Genomic DNA, 15,000 nt, shown 5'->3' on the forward strand with positions numbered 1-15,000 from the left:
CTTGAATGATGTAGAGATCAAGGGAACTGGAGGTGGATTTGTTTCAGAGTTGCGGAATTGTTGGATATAATGGCATTAGAATCTTTACTTGAAGCATATTTTGCCACAGTGTAAATAAGGGATAAATCTTTATGTGAAGTTTAAAAACAATATATTCCTTTTGAGTAATTTGATGTTAGTAACATTATAAGTAAAATGGAGAGTGCAAATTTCGAAGTTCCTAATTCAGTTGAAGATGCAAGGAACACGGAAGTGACCACAACTGATACTGAGGCAGAATCAAGGGGCTTTGGCTTGCGAAGACCCAGTGAAATCTTTGAAGACATTGTATCAAGAGTACCAAATGATGGCCTTACTGTGTTTAGTTCTTTATCAACTACTCCCACATCTGGAACAGACTATCAGTCCTGTAGTGACCCATCAACACCTGAGAGAAAGACTGCCCCAGAAGCATTGGGTCCTGCAGAAAGTCAAGCCGAGGTGGCTTGCAATGTTAATATGAGTGCAAATATTGCAAGTAAACTGAACCAGATAAGAGCTTCTCTGGAAAACCTGGATTTTGTATCTGAGTGCAGCTTTGATGACCTTGAAGTTGCTGAAGAAGTTGCTGGTCAACCTATTCAAGACACTGGACCCCCAGAAAGCATATCTTCAGCAAAAAGGTCATCCTCAAAACCATCCCTTCGACAAGTCTTTCCATACATTCCATGCCTTCCATTTGAAAATAATATTGTATTTTGCTTTGTTTTATCTGTTTGGGATAACATTGTTGGGCCTCAGACAGTATATGTCTGGAAAAGAAAATCTTTTCCAAGCCAAAAGACTTTTGATGATATGATTGATGGCAAAGAACACATAGAAGTGGGGAATATTAGCAGAAATACAATCCAGTCTTCACTACAGTACCAACAACAGAATGATGGCAGTGCATATGTAGCCAATAGTAATCATAGAAGTGAAGATAAGACTCAGTCTAGGAAACCATCAGGTTATTTAGAACATTATGAGAAATCAGATAGTGTAGATTGGCCTGCAGTAAATGATAGCCACACGGACAGCTTCATACAACAATCTGCGAACTCACAGGAAAGGAAAGTTTCTGAAAGTAAACAGAGCAGACATGCTAGTGGGGACAGAAGCATACACTCTCTAAACAGAAGCGAGGAAGAGGGAACTGCAGCGCAAGGCAAAGGGAGTTTACAAGAAGCGAGAAGTGTTGATGAAAGAGATGAAGGTGGACACAATAAAAAGACAAAACCAGGAATGGCACAAAATCCTTCTGGAAGTTTAGGGGAGGGTGATACACATGGTGAGTATTGTGCATCAACTAATCATTATTTTCATTATGTTAGTTGCATGATCAGTAAGTTCAAGTCAAAACAGTTATATTGAAAACTTTTGTAATGTGCATGAAAGTTATATCCAATGGGTTACCATAATGGGAGGAATGTACAAGATGATTAATGTCTTACTAACCTTTGCATTTAAAGTGTGAATCACATATTTTTCTTACACTGTCTCATGTTTTTAATTCTCTGATATCTTTCATTTGAACATGATTGTGGTTTGTTGAAATACTAATAATAAATTCATGTTCAAGATTATTTATATAGTTCATGCACCAAGATGTACTCAATTTACTAAGTATTATATTTCTCTTTCTTTCATGCTATCCCCTCCTACCCTTTCTCTTTCTCTATACCTTTCCTTTCCCTTTATCTTCTCCATCCCTCTCCTTCACCCCCTCACCCCCAATACTACCCAGTGCACCTGCATCAAGTCATTGTATGTTCTACCCCCAGAATTTGGTAGCAGTTGGGTTTGTGGCCGAGGCAGACTTCGCATGGGAGCTGTAGTGAAGTATGTGACAGAGCACAGTGTGGGAGTGGGTCAAGTTGGCCCTCCATCTGAGAAGATACTGTCTTCACTTCTAGTGGTGCCTCATCAGGGAATAATAATTGTTGCAGCCAGGTGATTAGTGTGCACAGTATATGTTTTCTCTGTTGGGTATTCAAATCAAGTACTTGATAAGTTAGAGTAATAGCTCAGGTGATCTATTGTAAATGCAGTAAGGACCAGCACTGACTATTATTGTTCTTTCTTTTTATATGGATGTTGTGCTTTTTCATTGTTGTTGAAGAGTTCTTTCCAGTTCTTCTCTTCTTCTTCTTCTTCTTTTCTGTCTCCTCTCTCCATGATTTTCACTTTTTTATATGAATTTGTGTATTTTATTTTTAGTATTCTATTTTTTTTACATGTTTGGATAGATTTACTGTTGCGGAGGATGACTGTGGTGTCCCCTATTGTTTGTCACTGGTGGTACCACTTGAGGAGTATGAGTACTTCCTTCCACTTACGCATACTGTAACCACATGGCTTATCAACATAGCAGCCACCACCAGACTTCTCATTACAAAGGTGGGTTCAGTTCACATCTCTCTCTTTCTCTCTCTCTATTCCTGTGGTAAATTTTTTTGTAATCCTAAGGTGTCATTTCTGATGCAGAATGAGTTCTGTGACAGTTGTAAATGAGAGAAACTTTTATGAATTTGTATTTTATGTTTAAAGATATGTTTTAATTGAGAACCAGCTTAAATTTATGAATTTATTACAGTAGTATCCAGTGGATGAACTTCTGCAGAAAACAAGGCAGTATGAAAATAATGTCATTGACAAATGTCAAATACAACCTCTTTCCAGTATGGGCTTGAGGGGGGAGGACGCATAAAAAACAAATTGGTGGAATTATGTGACATTTTAGTGGCCTTGCGAAGTGCCAGTTTAGACCAGTATCCCCTGACTCCTGCTGGACGCCCTCCTGATGATCGTAGATTGGCAGAAATTATTCTCACTTCACATCTGCAGACATTAGGGTCAACATTGGTGGTTGCTGATTCACCCAATGCTGCTAATAAGGTGATTTTACTCCATGGATATGACAGTGCTGGATCTTATATATTTTTGAAGTGAATAAATAGATGTATTAACATCCATATTTGTTAACAAATAAGACTTAAAATACTGTTCAGGTTATAATTTTCTGTTTTTACTTTATTAGTCTAACACGGTAAATTAAAATCAACTTCCCCCTTAACAGGTGGTAATGTGGATTGCCCAGTTCTCAGATCCTAGTGAATTACCTGTTTCTAGACTCTGTCTCTCCTACACACAGTGGTCTTTCCATCCAGGGTTATCCATACAGGTACTGTAGATATTTAAAGTAGACCAAATGTCAAGTTTTATTATTGAAAACATTGTTTTGCATTTTGATTATTAGTTCCACATTCAGTTTAAACAGTTTCTTTTAACTAGCATATTAACCAACAGGGGATTGTTAGATCTTCAAATGGAGAAGTGAATCTTTCAGCACAGAAACTGATTCAGTCATCACGCCCACTGACTGTTGTAGACATCAGCAGGGGGACTGTAAAGCAAACCGGCCCTCCAGATATCCATGCACGTCGCAATGTTGCTGCTCTGCACCAGGAACTCCTCTCACTCTGGCATGAATTGCCTGACATCTCAGCACCATCTGAGTATGTTGAACGTACAAGTTTACTGTAGATAATACCATTCCATCCAATTTTTTGGACAGTTTTATTTACATGCAATCTATAGCAGATTTCACAATGCAGATACTGAGCAATGATTTAATTATTGGATCAAAAATCGTAAGTTTCATTTTATTATTTCACTTGTTGGAAAATAATGCCAAGAACACGGAAGAGAAAAGTTGGTACATACATGGATGTATGTAATTTCCTGCTTTGAATCCTAAGCCAAATCTGCCAATTAATGGATCTTAGAAGACATGTACTCTGTATTATTAACCCAATAACTCTAGGTGTTTGTGCAGAGTGCATGATCATTGCCACTGGAATCAAAGGTACCTATACCTTTCTCAAGTATTGTTTTAACATCAGCTTGTGCAGCGTGATGAGCTGTGCACTCTGTTTGCATTTATACTTTCTTTTTTAAATTCTAGCGACCCTTGTGTGTAAAGCACACTTTTAGTGTTTTGTCATATTAAACACTGATGCCATGGCTTGTACATCTTACCACTCAGAGTTAATGGGTTAATATAATCTGGATGTATAAAAGACCTAAGAAGAATCCTCTTAGTCATGAAAAGGTTTTATGAACGTTTATTTTTCAGTATGGATGATCAGTCTCTTTCTCAAATGCAAAATATCTAGAAATGTTCAGACAGAACTTTTCCTACCCAGGAGTCTCCTAGAACCTGTTCGTGCAGCAGCTCCACTAGTCAAGCAATTTTTACATGATTATGATCGCCTCAGCTCTTGTGATAGTGAGGTACGGCAAAACTTCATTCGAGCATTTTTGCGGTCTCTTCAGTACACAGCCCTCGCTATCATAACATGGACACAACATGAATGGTAAGTGTATTTGATTTATATTTCTTATTTCTCACTCTCTTTCTTTATACTTTTCTATCAGGCTCTTGCTCTACATTTCTCCCACAAGGGCTTATGTGGGTAGTTCCACAATTATTTAGTCAAAACTCATTCTCTTGTGATTCTGTAGTGGATTATATTATCTTGACAAATATAGGAGGTGAGATATGTTACCTCTTTCACCAAGTAAGGAATAAGACTATGTTCCAATAGGCACAAGGCATTATTTGTGGTTTACATGCATGCAAGTACTTCCCACAGAGGCCCACACACATATGCATACATTTGAATATGTAAGTTTATGTATGGGGCCCTATATTGTGATAAGCAATGTCTATGTGTGTGTAACTTGCTTTCTTCTCCTTTTAGGGCTGTACAGCGGCGTCGATCTGGATACGACACCTTAAAGCAAGCTTTGTGTTCGGTGTTCGACCTGGATGACTCAGACCTTCGGATTATTTTAGCACAAGCAGAACTTCTCCAGCCGGGCTTTTATTCATATGCCATGACATAAGGACATTACATGCGTATGTTTTTTCTTAAATAGATGATAAGAGAAACATACCATGATCTAATATGTTGTTGAATCATAGTTCGTAAGTACTGATAATTATGTTAAAATATTTTTGTTTGAGTAGAAGAATTTGTTGTTTATTATAAAGATATTGTTAAAGGTACTACAAAAACTCAAGATTTTTGTGTAGATATATATATATATTGTATAACATGTTCATCATGTAGATTTGATTTTGGCTGTTATTAGGATGATCCTTATTCATATAATGTTTGGATTAGAATTTTGGTTTAGAAAAAGGGAGGAAAAGATTATCAACATATCACCATTGTTGTAAGTATTTTAAATTAAGGAGATTCAGTCCCTCCAGCATTATACTGGTAAAGAAGATTTCAGTTTAAAAATTAAGAATTTTGTATCTAATCAAAATTTACATCAAAGTTGACTCCACTATTTTGTGACTCCAATAACTGTATTAGATCTAAGGTATCAGCAGGTGCCTTACTAATAACCACACTCACTGTGATATCTAGTCACTGATCTGCCATTGATGGATGTACTACATAGACTGAACTCAAGTGGTTGTTGAAATATGATGTTTTGCAGTCCTATAGTGGAACTTTTAGCAAGCATGATAGTGGTAGAAAAATTACATCAATATTACAGTATTTAAGAATAAGTAAGAATGCTTTTGAGTTGTTTTTGACGAACAAAGATATCTCAAATTCAAAAGGAATATGCACTGATTAATTTCCAAAGCAAAATATACTTGCTGTCTTTGATATGATGCATCTTCCCACAGTAAGTGTTTTTTTCTAGTTGTTTTGTATTTTTTTCTGTATTATAATTATATTAGAGTGTTCATTCATTGTGAAGTTTATGTATAAAAGTGGTTAGTGTATGAATTCATTCATCAAAATTAATGTTTCCAGTGTTTGAAAAAAATAGTTTCAAATAATTCTGTTCTTCCTTACAACAAGAAATATGCATCACATTCATAGATTTGGCTGTCCTGAAAACTTTTTAATATTTTCTTTTCTTGCTTAAAAAGAATCATAGAGGTTAAGCTGCTAGTATTGCATCCATTTAGCAAAAGTTATATATAGGCAGATTGATTGATTGATTGATTTTTATTTGTTTTTTTCCCTAATATTAGGTATTCAACTCATAAGCAGAGGCTAATACAGCCAAAATAGCCAATATTTCCTGTGACAAAGTCCAGTATGTTACATGTTTTGTCACATATTGTGCATATTAATTGTTATATTTGGTATAAGGAGATGGATTTATATTCAGACCTATATTTGTAGATGTAGCATTTATTTCAAGTTTAAATATAATTTTTATTACTGTTTTTCCATGTGTTTATTCCTGAATTTTAACTTAAGTTCGATTGGCATTATCTCATTAACAGATTGTAGACCCTGCCCTGCACATTACACAATTAGGTATTTGAGTTCCTCATAGGTTGTGTTATACTGCCACAGATCCCTTTTTATTATCTTCATAATTATCATTATCTTTTTCCTGTCAGCTATAGGTTTTTATTCCTACTTCTCATTTTCCGTGTTTTATTCCTCTTCTGTTCTCTCCATTCTCATATTCCTTCCTTCCTACCTCCTCCCTCCTCCCTCTTCTTACTTGTGATATGTTACTCAGAATTATTAGGTATGATAGAATACCTTATAATTTTACTGCAGATGGATCAAGTATTGATTTGAATAAAAAAAAATTGATACTTTAATATTGTGGTAACATTGAGTCAAATAGATATAAATGTGTTAAGTATTTTTGATTTTTACTATTATCTGAACAAAAATATAAAAAACTAACTAGTGATTAATCTGCCCTCAAAAGCTAAAGCATATGATTGGATTAGAGATGTGAATGTATGTGTGAGAGCTTTTGAAGCATGTAAAAAGTAGTTCTTTCTATTTTGGATATAGATGTTGCTGCTTACTAGTAACTTTGGTAGCATGATAATGTCTGTAATGTACTGTTTATATGAAGAGTTATCATAAAAAATAAATTTCGTCTTCACTCTTCTCGTTCTCTCTGCTTGTCCTTCCTCTTCCTCCACTTTTCTCTGTTTCTCTTTCCTATACTTTTTTCTTTTTGTCCTCTTCCTTCTCCTTTTTTGCTGTCTATTTCTACATTTTGTTTTTCTTCTTTCTTTTCTTTCTTTCTTTCTTTTTTTTTTTTTTTTTTTTTTTTCCTTTTTCCTTCTTTCTAGTAAGACTCATCCTGCCAGTGTATAGAGCTAGATACTGCACCACATGTTGCCTAGTTTGCTGTTACAACTACACTTAAGCTTAAATCCATCTACAAAGAAAAGACTAGAACTGGTCATAATAGATTTAAGGACTGTTGCTTTGCATTCCTTAGATATAAGTACTTAATGATTGCTCAAAGGTATGGTATGAATTTGGAATGTGTATATGTGAGATTAATATGCATTTTGATTCATGTTTTCAGTTATTTAGAGGAGAAATAAGAACATTTGTGAATTTATACTGCAGCTTTTGAAGCTTAATTACTTGAATGTTTGCATTTACTAAATATCAGTGGTGCTTGTCATTAGCAATCAGGCAAAATATATTTCTGTGATTGTCTGCCTTAATCTTGCAATTTTCTATTTCTTCATCATTGCAATAAAGGTCGTAGGGATATATTTCTTTTTAGGAACTTTTATTTTTATTGTTTGCATAAAGTTAGATGTCTCACTCCTAAAAATGTAGTAGTAAATGCAGGACATGTTACATTGCTTGTAGTATTGTAAGTGTCAGACAAATGTTTCTCTCAGTAATAAACTATTAATAAACACCCTTTTCTTAGGAGATCCTCTTTTCAATCTTACTTTGCCCTTAAGTTTGAAAGTTATTCTTTATTATTTTACTCAAAATAATCAAGAACTTGATTATTCAACTTATCTAATCTACTAATTCATTTATACATAAGTTACTATGATATTGATCCCAAACAATATAATTGATTTGAGTGTTTTGCACCAAAATACCTTTTTATTCATTCACACTTATCTTAACAATTGGCCTACATCTTTCTATAATTTTTAAACATGCTTCATTATCATGGATTCCTTTTATCAATTATGTATTAGATTTTTAAATTGTTCACATTTCACATAAAATATATTATTCTATAATAGTTCTTAGTCCAATGCTAGTTAATCCAAGTCTAAACCACATATGTCTGCCTGTTATTAAAGAGACATGTTTATAATTCTTTTTTGTGCTTACATGATGAGGCAATATTATCCATCTGTTAGATGATAACTTGTTCTGAAGAATGTGTGCTTGTATGCAGATCATATAAAGATTATTTAACAAAGATGGCACATCACTTCTGGCATCAATTAAAATATACAAACTCAAGTGTACCTCATTGATATACAGTAGTCTTTACAAACATGGCTTTTAAAGGAGATTGTTAAATGATTTAGGTATACATTCCTCAAGGCTAAGTTCAAATTAATTTGTCATGTAAACTATTCATTTAGTGCAATACTCAGAAAATTCATGATATAAATACTATCTTTCTTTATCTAATTTAATGATCTTTGATCCATTGTTAATTTTCTTATTGCAGAGATAACTTACTGATAAGAGTGAATTCCTTTTGTTTTGACATATCATATCTTCTCCACCTGAAATCTTGCCTTCCTTCCATATATACCTTTTCTTGATAAGCAAAACACCATACATAGTGATTCAGCTGGTCATTAAGAGGTTTAACTGATATCTGTACATACCACCACTATAAATATTTCTTATAGGATAATAGACATTGGTATAGAGGTTTTCCTGGAATAAACCAATGCATAGGTATGAATGTATTTATTCTTGCTTCATGCATGAAGAGAATTGCCCACAATAACAGATTAACTAATTGCATCGCATCACGGATGAACAATGCGTTAAGCAGTTCCTGCTAGTAAATATTGTTACTAAATCTTGTTCCAATGCACATGTTTGGAAAGTAGGTAGCAACCACATGCTGAGATGACTCCATAGGTCTAGAAAAATTGGCCAACCATAGAAATGACTGTGCTCAGCCCTTAACCCATTCGCGCCGGATGATGTGCTTACACATTTTGTGTTTTTTGCGTCAGACACCGGTGACGAGATATTTAGCCAAGGCCAGCGCTCGGGGTGAGCGAGCATACATCTCAGGCTCATGGCTAGTGCGCCCAAGAATCCTGAGGCATTAGGCTTATGCGTTCTAAAACCCCGGCATTGTGACCATTCAAAGCTGGAATCGCCCTGGCGTGAAGACTCTCCCCCTTGTGTGAAAATGGCTTTATTCCATGTATATGCTTTTCATGGCTATTCCTCTGTAATGATTGTGTTTTTGGTACTGTGTTCTGAAAATCTCTCCCTGTCTACTGTGAAACTATTGGCTACATCTTCCCTTTTATTGATAAGCTTCCTGAATTTGTCACTTTTCCTACTCTTTCTTCAAGATGATGGTTTCTTCCATCATTTCTTTCTTTAATATGTCTCATTTTCCTATTTTGACTCCCATCCTTCTTATTCTTCCTTGTAGAGAAAATAACATCTTCAATCCTTCAAATACTGTGCTATGGAAGTTCTGATAAAGTAAGCTATTTCAAGTTTTATTGGATACACACACATGCCACACCATTCACTCACTCTTTCACATTGTTTACACAGGTCTTCCCTCAGACACTATAAAGCAGGTCAGTGTGAACGACCATAAAAATATTGAAAAAATCCATGTGAGACATGATACTAATTAAAAGAAAAAAAATAATAATAATTTCCATATAATGTCCCTTGTCACCATATGAAAGGTTAGTACCAGACAAAATCAATAAGCTTCTGATAGTAATTATACATATACTTCTAAGATATGTTTCTTCACTACTGTTATCATTAATTACATTGGGGAAAGGAAGAAAAAGGAAAAATAATAATTCAGTATACTGGGAAAAAATATAAAGAGTAGTCTTAAGTATCTTTATTTTTGCACAATGTGAGTATATGCAGAATGTGACAATCTGTTCCATTCTAGATTTTTGTCCCCACTCCCTAAAAAGTTTGCCTGCCATGGAAAATGTAAAATAAATATATATTTCTTCCCACTTTAGTTATATTCTACAGAAAAGCCATGATATATAAGGTGTTAATCAGTTATGTATTACAGGTAATACATTTTTTTGTTTTATCATCACTTTTAAAGGTTAATAAATCAATACATTATAAATGTACTTGTTTTACATAATTTCAAGCAATTTATTTTTGTAAAAATCTATTTACAATTTCCTGTAAATCAGACATTCATCTCTATTTTTATTTGCCAATATATATATATATATAAGCAATATAGTCAAAAATATTCTATAATCATCATATACAGTAAAACATTTATATCTATTTCTATCAATATTTAACAGAAGCATCAAAGTGCCAATCCAAAAATAAGACCATTCAAAAAATATATCTGATAATTCTAAATGCTTTTAGAAAATGTATGTCTAGAGTTCTACTCTGAGTATTTATAAAGATTCTTCTAGCTTAGGCACCATTTGGATATCTCAATCTCTCTAACAACATATATATAGAAAGTGCTAATCCCTGAAATGAGCATGCAACTTATGCCCGGTCCACACTATCTGGCAGTTGTAACTTCGACAGACAAGACTGCCTGTCCCCATAGTTGATAAAATCACCAATGCTCCTAGGCACAACTCTGTCTCTGTTCATCCTTCTTTTTTTTACAAATACATTGGTTAATCTACTAGAGTGCTTGTTTCTTTCTTTTTTCTTGTGTTGCATATGGTGATCCACACTTATGCCAACCACTTATTTGCTAATGTGCAACATGACTGTAGAACCACCTACTCAGCAGTGTGGACAACAATACAGGCATGCCCAAAAGTCTGCTATGTGAAGGCACTGCCTTATAGTGTGGACAGGGGCTTCACTCTCAAGTTTTGTATAAAAAGAGGTATATTAAGCATATTATGCCACTATATTTTCCGATTCTAGAAAATTGTGAATCACAGTATTTTTTATGTCCAAACCTTTACAAAATAACCAATTTGTATTCTGACAGAAAGCAAGAGAGTGAGTGCATTAATTAATGAGTGAGTGTGAGCGTGAGAGTGTGTGAGTGTGTGAGTGTGTGAGTGTGTGAGTGTGTGAGTGTGTGAGTGTGTGTGTGTGTGTGTGTGTGTGTGTGTGTGTGTGTGTGTGTGTGTGTGTGTGTGTGTGTGTGTGAGTGAGTGAGTGAGTGAGTGAGTGAGTGAGTGAGTGAGTGAGTGAGTGAGTGAGTGAGTGAGTGAGTGAGTGAGTGTGTGTGTGTGTGTGTGAGTGTGTGTGTGTGTGTGTGTGTGTGTGTGTGTGTGTGTGTGTGTGTGTGTGTGTGTGTGTGTGTGTGTGTGTGTGTGTGTGTGTGTGTGTGTGTGTGTGTGTGTGTGTGTGTGTGTGTGTGTGTGTGTGTGTGTGTGTGTGTGTGTGTGTGTGTGTGTGTGTGTGTGTGTGTGTGTGTGTGTGTGTGTGTGTGTGTGTGTGTATGTGTGTGTGTGTGTGTGTGTGTGTGTGTGTGTGTGTGTGTCAATGTGTGTGTGTGTGTGTGTGTGTGTGTGTGTGTGTGTGTGTGTGTGTGTGTGTGTGTGTGTGTGTGTGTGTGTGTGTGTGTGTGTGTGTGTGTGTGTGTGTTGTGTGTGTGTTGTGTGTGTGTGTGTTTGTGTGTGTGTGTGTGTGTGTGTGTGGGTGTGTGTGTTTGTGTGTGTGTGTGTGTGTGTGTGTGTGTGTGTGTGTGTGTGTGTGTGTGTGTGTGTGTGTGTGTGTGTGTGTGTGTGTGTGTGTGTAAGTAGTTGTGAGCAAGTGTAAGTGTGCGTCTACCTCTGCATCTGCGCTTGTGTTTGCACACATATATGTAAACAAAATATTTTATAATTTCTGATGGATATAAAAAAAAAAAAAAAAACTGAATTACTATCATCTGATAGAAGTCACTGACTAATAACTATAATTATTTTTTATATACTGAAATTTATAAAATATCATCTATAAGAATACTAGTCTAAAGATACTGATATGCAAACTAACTTAAGAAACATATTTTGAGGGTTGAATCAAAAATTGGAACTGTTGAAATAAAATGGACTAAACTCATCAAATCCAACGGCCAATTCCCCACTTTCTGGATCCACTCGGACTGGATAAACAATGGCTGACATATCTGCTCTTGATTTTGGGTGACAACATTTCCCTTGAAGAGAAAACATTTTTATATGTTAAAAGGAATAGTTCTCATATCAAAATGGGGAGTTGTTATAGGTTTTATGTTTTGCTGTTCATTGAACCTCTGCTTCTTTCTTAGTACATGACTTACTACAGATGAATACTACAACAAAAATTAACAAAAAAAAGGCAAAAAGTGCAAAAGATAAATGAGTATGGAGAGAAACATGTATATGTCGAAACTGACTATCAAAGCAAATAAATACAAAATATAAATATACATCTATATATGGATACTTACGTAAAAAAATATTTCCTTATTGACAATTACTATATCTTTCATATATCTATATATTTTTGTATCTATATTACTATCTTCTTTGCCTGTATTTCTATCACCATCTTCTTCTGTATCTCTATTACTTTCTTCTTAGTCCAGTATAGTAAATGCTAATTGGCAAACTATATAGCAACTTGTCATAAAGTAAGATTCAGGCTGAAAACCCACCTATATGTAGGGTCTCTAAAGAGTTTTCATGTTTTGCAAAAACATTAAATTCTATGTGAATCATCACACATCCAGAACAAATAATAAAAGTGAATATAGATTACAAAATTTTAAAAATTACTGATGTGACTTAAATTTCTCACCAGTTTTGAGATCAAATTTCCAACCATGGTATGGACATCTGACGCACAAAGAATTCCCAGGAACTTCTTCTATGTCACCAATATGCAGAGGACCACCTTCATAAAGAATGTTATAATCAGCTTTCACGAGAATCCCATTACTCAAAGATTTTTTAATGAAGCATGTATAAAAACTGATTATCGCTAACAAACATGTTAGGAAGATATTTTCGAATTTGAGTTCCTAATCAGTAACTTACCTGCATGAGGACAATGTTCTGAGATAGCATAAACAATGTCTCCATAGCGGAAAAGAGCCACGTCTTGTTCATTGACTTTAACTAAGCTCCCAGTTCTGCACATAAAAAAATCACAATATTAATCTCCAATATATTATCATTACTTATGTTTGTGTGCAGGTGTGCATGCTTGTGTGTGTTTAATAAGTTAATATCTTCTAAGACTTTACAAAAAAATGCTATATATCTAATAATTTAGCCAAATATCATGCTGATATATTTTATTTCATTTTTTCCTTAATTGGTAAAGCCAATGTCAAAGTTTTTAAAATCTGACCTAAGGGAAGATTTTCTGCTTGGTGACCTTGATAGACGAGGAGATGACTGATTCTTCACTTTAACCATTGTCCTGTTGACTACTGCTCCACGATAATCATTATCTTTGCAAGCCCAATCATATAAATCTGTAAAATACATTATTACTTGCATTTGATTGACCAAGTATAAGGAATGGATATTATTACAAAACAAGGATTATAAAAACAAACTGAATATTGTACAGTTATCCCACAGCCAGCCATGAGAGTCAGAAAGAAATTTAACCTCCTTTCATGAAATTTTGAAACTTAAAGCAAGTACTTTCATTCTGAATAGCAATTTTTATCATTATCCCTTTTTGCCATATGTGTATTTATTTCCCAAAGCTAATAAACATCTTATTTCAAATATGATTAACCCTCTCTTGACGGGTGGTACACCATTGGTACCACGCATTCAGGGGCCCGTTCACAGGGTGCCGGCATACGGCGTCGATAATTTAATTGATTTAAGCCTATGCGTTCGAGAGCCCCGGCATTGCAACTTGCAAGGCTGGAATGCCCCCGGCATGAATGGGTTAACTTTCCCAATGAATTATAACATTAGAATCATTATGGTGTCATTATCATCATCACTATCACCATCATTATCATTATCATTATCATCATCAATCATTATCAATCATCATCATCATTATCATCATCAATCATTATCAATCATCATCATCATTATCATCATCATCAATTATAATCATCATCAATCATTATCATCATCATCAATCATCAATTATCATCATCATAAATCATTATCATCATCCTCATCATCATCATTATTATTATCATCATCATCATCAATCATAATCATCATCATCAATCATCATCATCATTATCATCATCAATCATAATCATCATCATCAATCATCATCATCATTATCATCATCAATCATCATCATCATTATCATCATCAATCATAATCATCATCAATCATCATTATCATCATCATCAATCATAATCATCATCATCATCATTATCATCATCTCATATCAATCACATCATCACAGTCACCACTAGACTATGAGAGATCATATGTGAATAGTGCTAACATTCCAAGCCAAAACTCATGTGTGATCATCACAGTGCCTAAAAACTATTCTGTGATTTATGCTTCTACCCATTTTTTTCTGCATGTCCTAGAGCCTTTTGGCAGGCAGGGGTAAGTTCTAAAAGAGAATCTCTAGAGCAGGGCTTTGGATTTATTCAAATTGCATTAACATACACAGTGCAACATATATCCTCTCTTTGAGCCATAGTTGCCATTTACTAAACATTTACAATTATTAATTTCTCATGATGTTACCCTAACTAATATTAACCCATTACAGACAGGGGATAGATTTGCTTGACAAGTCTCCAGGACGGGTTTTACTTCAAAGCGAGGCAGCTTCACGCAACATGCCTTGACTTTTCCCACTCTCTTTCAGTCACTCAGAGTAAAACTAGAGGCATTTTAGTGTTAATTTTTTTGTGTGTTTAATTGTATTGAGACACTTATATGTTTCATATGACAGGCTCTATCAATGTTGAACTTGACTAATATTGTAGTATGGGGTCCATATCAGCTCATTATTTTCTTATTCTCAGTGTTTTATGAGAGGA

The 15,000-nt window shown here is 34.7% G+C and overlaps 2 protein-coding genes across 3 annotated transcripts in view; one reads left to right on the forward strand and one right to left on the reverse strand.

The window, feature by feature from the left end:
- The window catches only part of LOC122266260 (uncharacterized), a 6,617-nt gene extending 334 nt beyond the window's left edge, over positions 1 to 6,283 (forward strand). The window contains exons 1-8 of the mRNA XM_043035898.2: positions 1 to 1,309; positions 1,803 to 1,971; positions 2,268 to 2,418; positions 2,701 to 2,916; positions 3,098 to 3,202; positions 3,328 to 3,536; positions 4,227 to 4,397; positions 4,785 to 6,283. The exon at positions 1 to 1,309 is cut by the window's left edge and continues 334 nt beyond it. Of these exons, the coding sequence (XP_042891832.2) occupies positions 196 to 1,309; positions 1,803 to 1,971; positions 2,268 to 2,418; positions 2,701 to 2,916; positions 3,098 to 3,202; positions 3,328 to 3,536; positions 4,227 to 4,397; positions 4,785 to 4,929 (2,280 nt within the window). The 5' untranslated portion in view covers positions 1 to 195 and the 3' untranslated portion in view covers positions 4,930 to 6,283. The remainder of the gene's footprint in view (positions 1,310 to 1,802; positions 1,972 to 2,267; positions 2,419 to 2,700; positions 2,917 to 3,097; positions 3,203 to 3,327; positions 3,537 to 4,226; positions 4,398 to 4,784) is intronic.
- A 5,766-nt stretch (positions 6,284 to 12,049) lies between these two features.
- The window catches only part of LOC122266261 (uncharacterized), a 3,515-nt gene continuing 564 nt past the window's right edge, over positions 12,050 to 15,000 (reverse strand). The window contains exons 2-5 of one of the 2 annotated variants that reach the window (XM_043035901.2): positions 13,365 to 13,491; positions 13,049 to 13,143; positions 12,810 to 12,905; positions 12,050 to 12,186 (exon numbers count right to left, since the gene is read on the reverse strand). In XM_043035901.2, the coding sequence (XP_042891835.1) occupies positions 12,050 to 12,186; positions 12,810 to 12,905; positions 13,049 to 13,143; positions 13,365 to 13,491 (455 nt within the window). The remainder of the gene's footprint in view (positions 12,187 to 12,809; positions 12,906 to 13,048; positions 13,144 to 13,364; positions 13,492 to 15,000) is intronic. The other variant, XM_043035902.2, reaches the window with a different exon arrangement.

This window comes from Penaeus japonicus, unplaced genomic scaffold (genome assembly GCF_977035675.1).
Source record: "Penaeus japonicus unplaced genomic scaffold, GWHDUDI00000001_assembly GWHDUDI00000026, whole genome shotgun sequence".
Taxonomy (NCBI): Eukaryota; Metazoa; Arthropoda; class Malacostraca; order Decapoda; family Penaeidae; genus Penaeus; species Penaeus japonicus.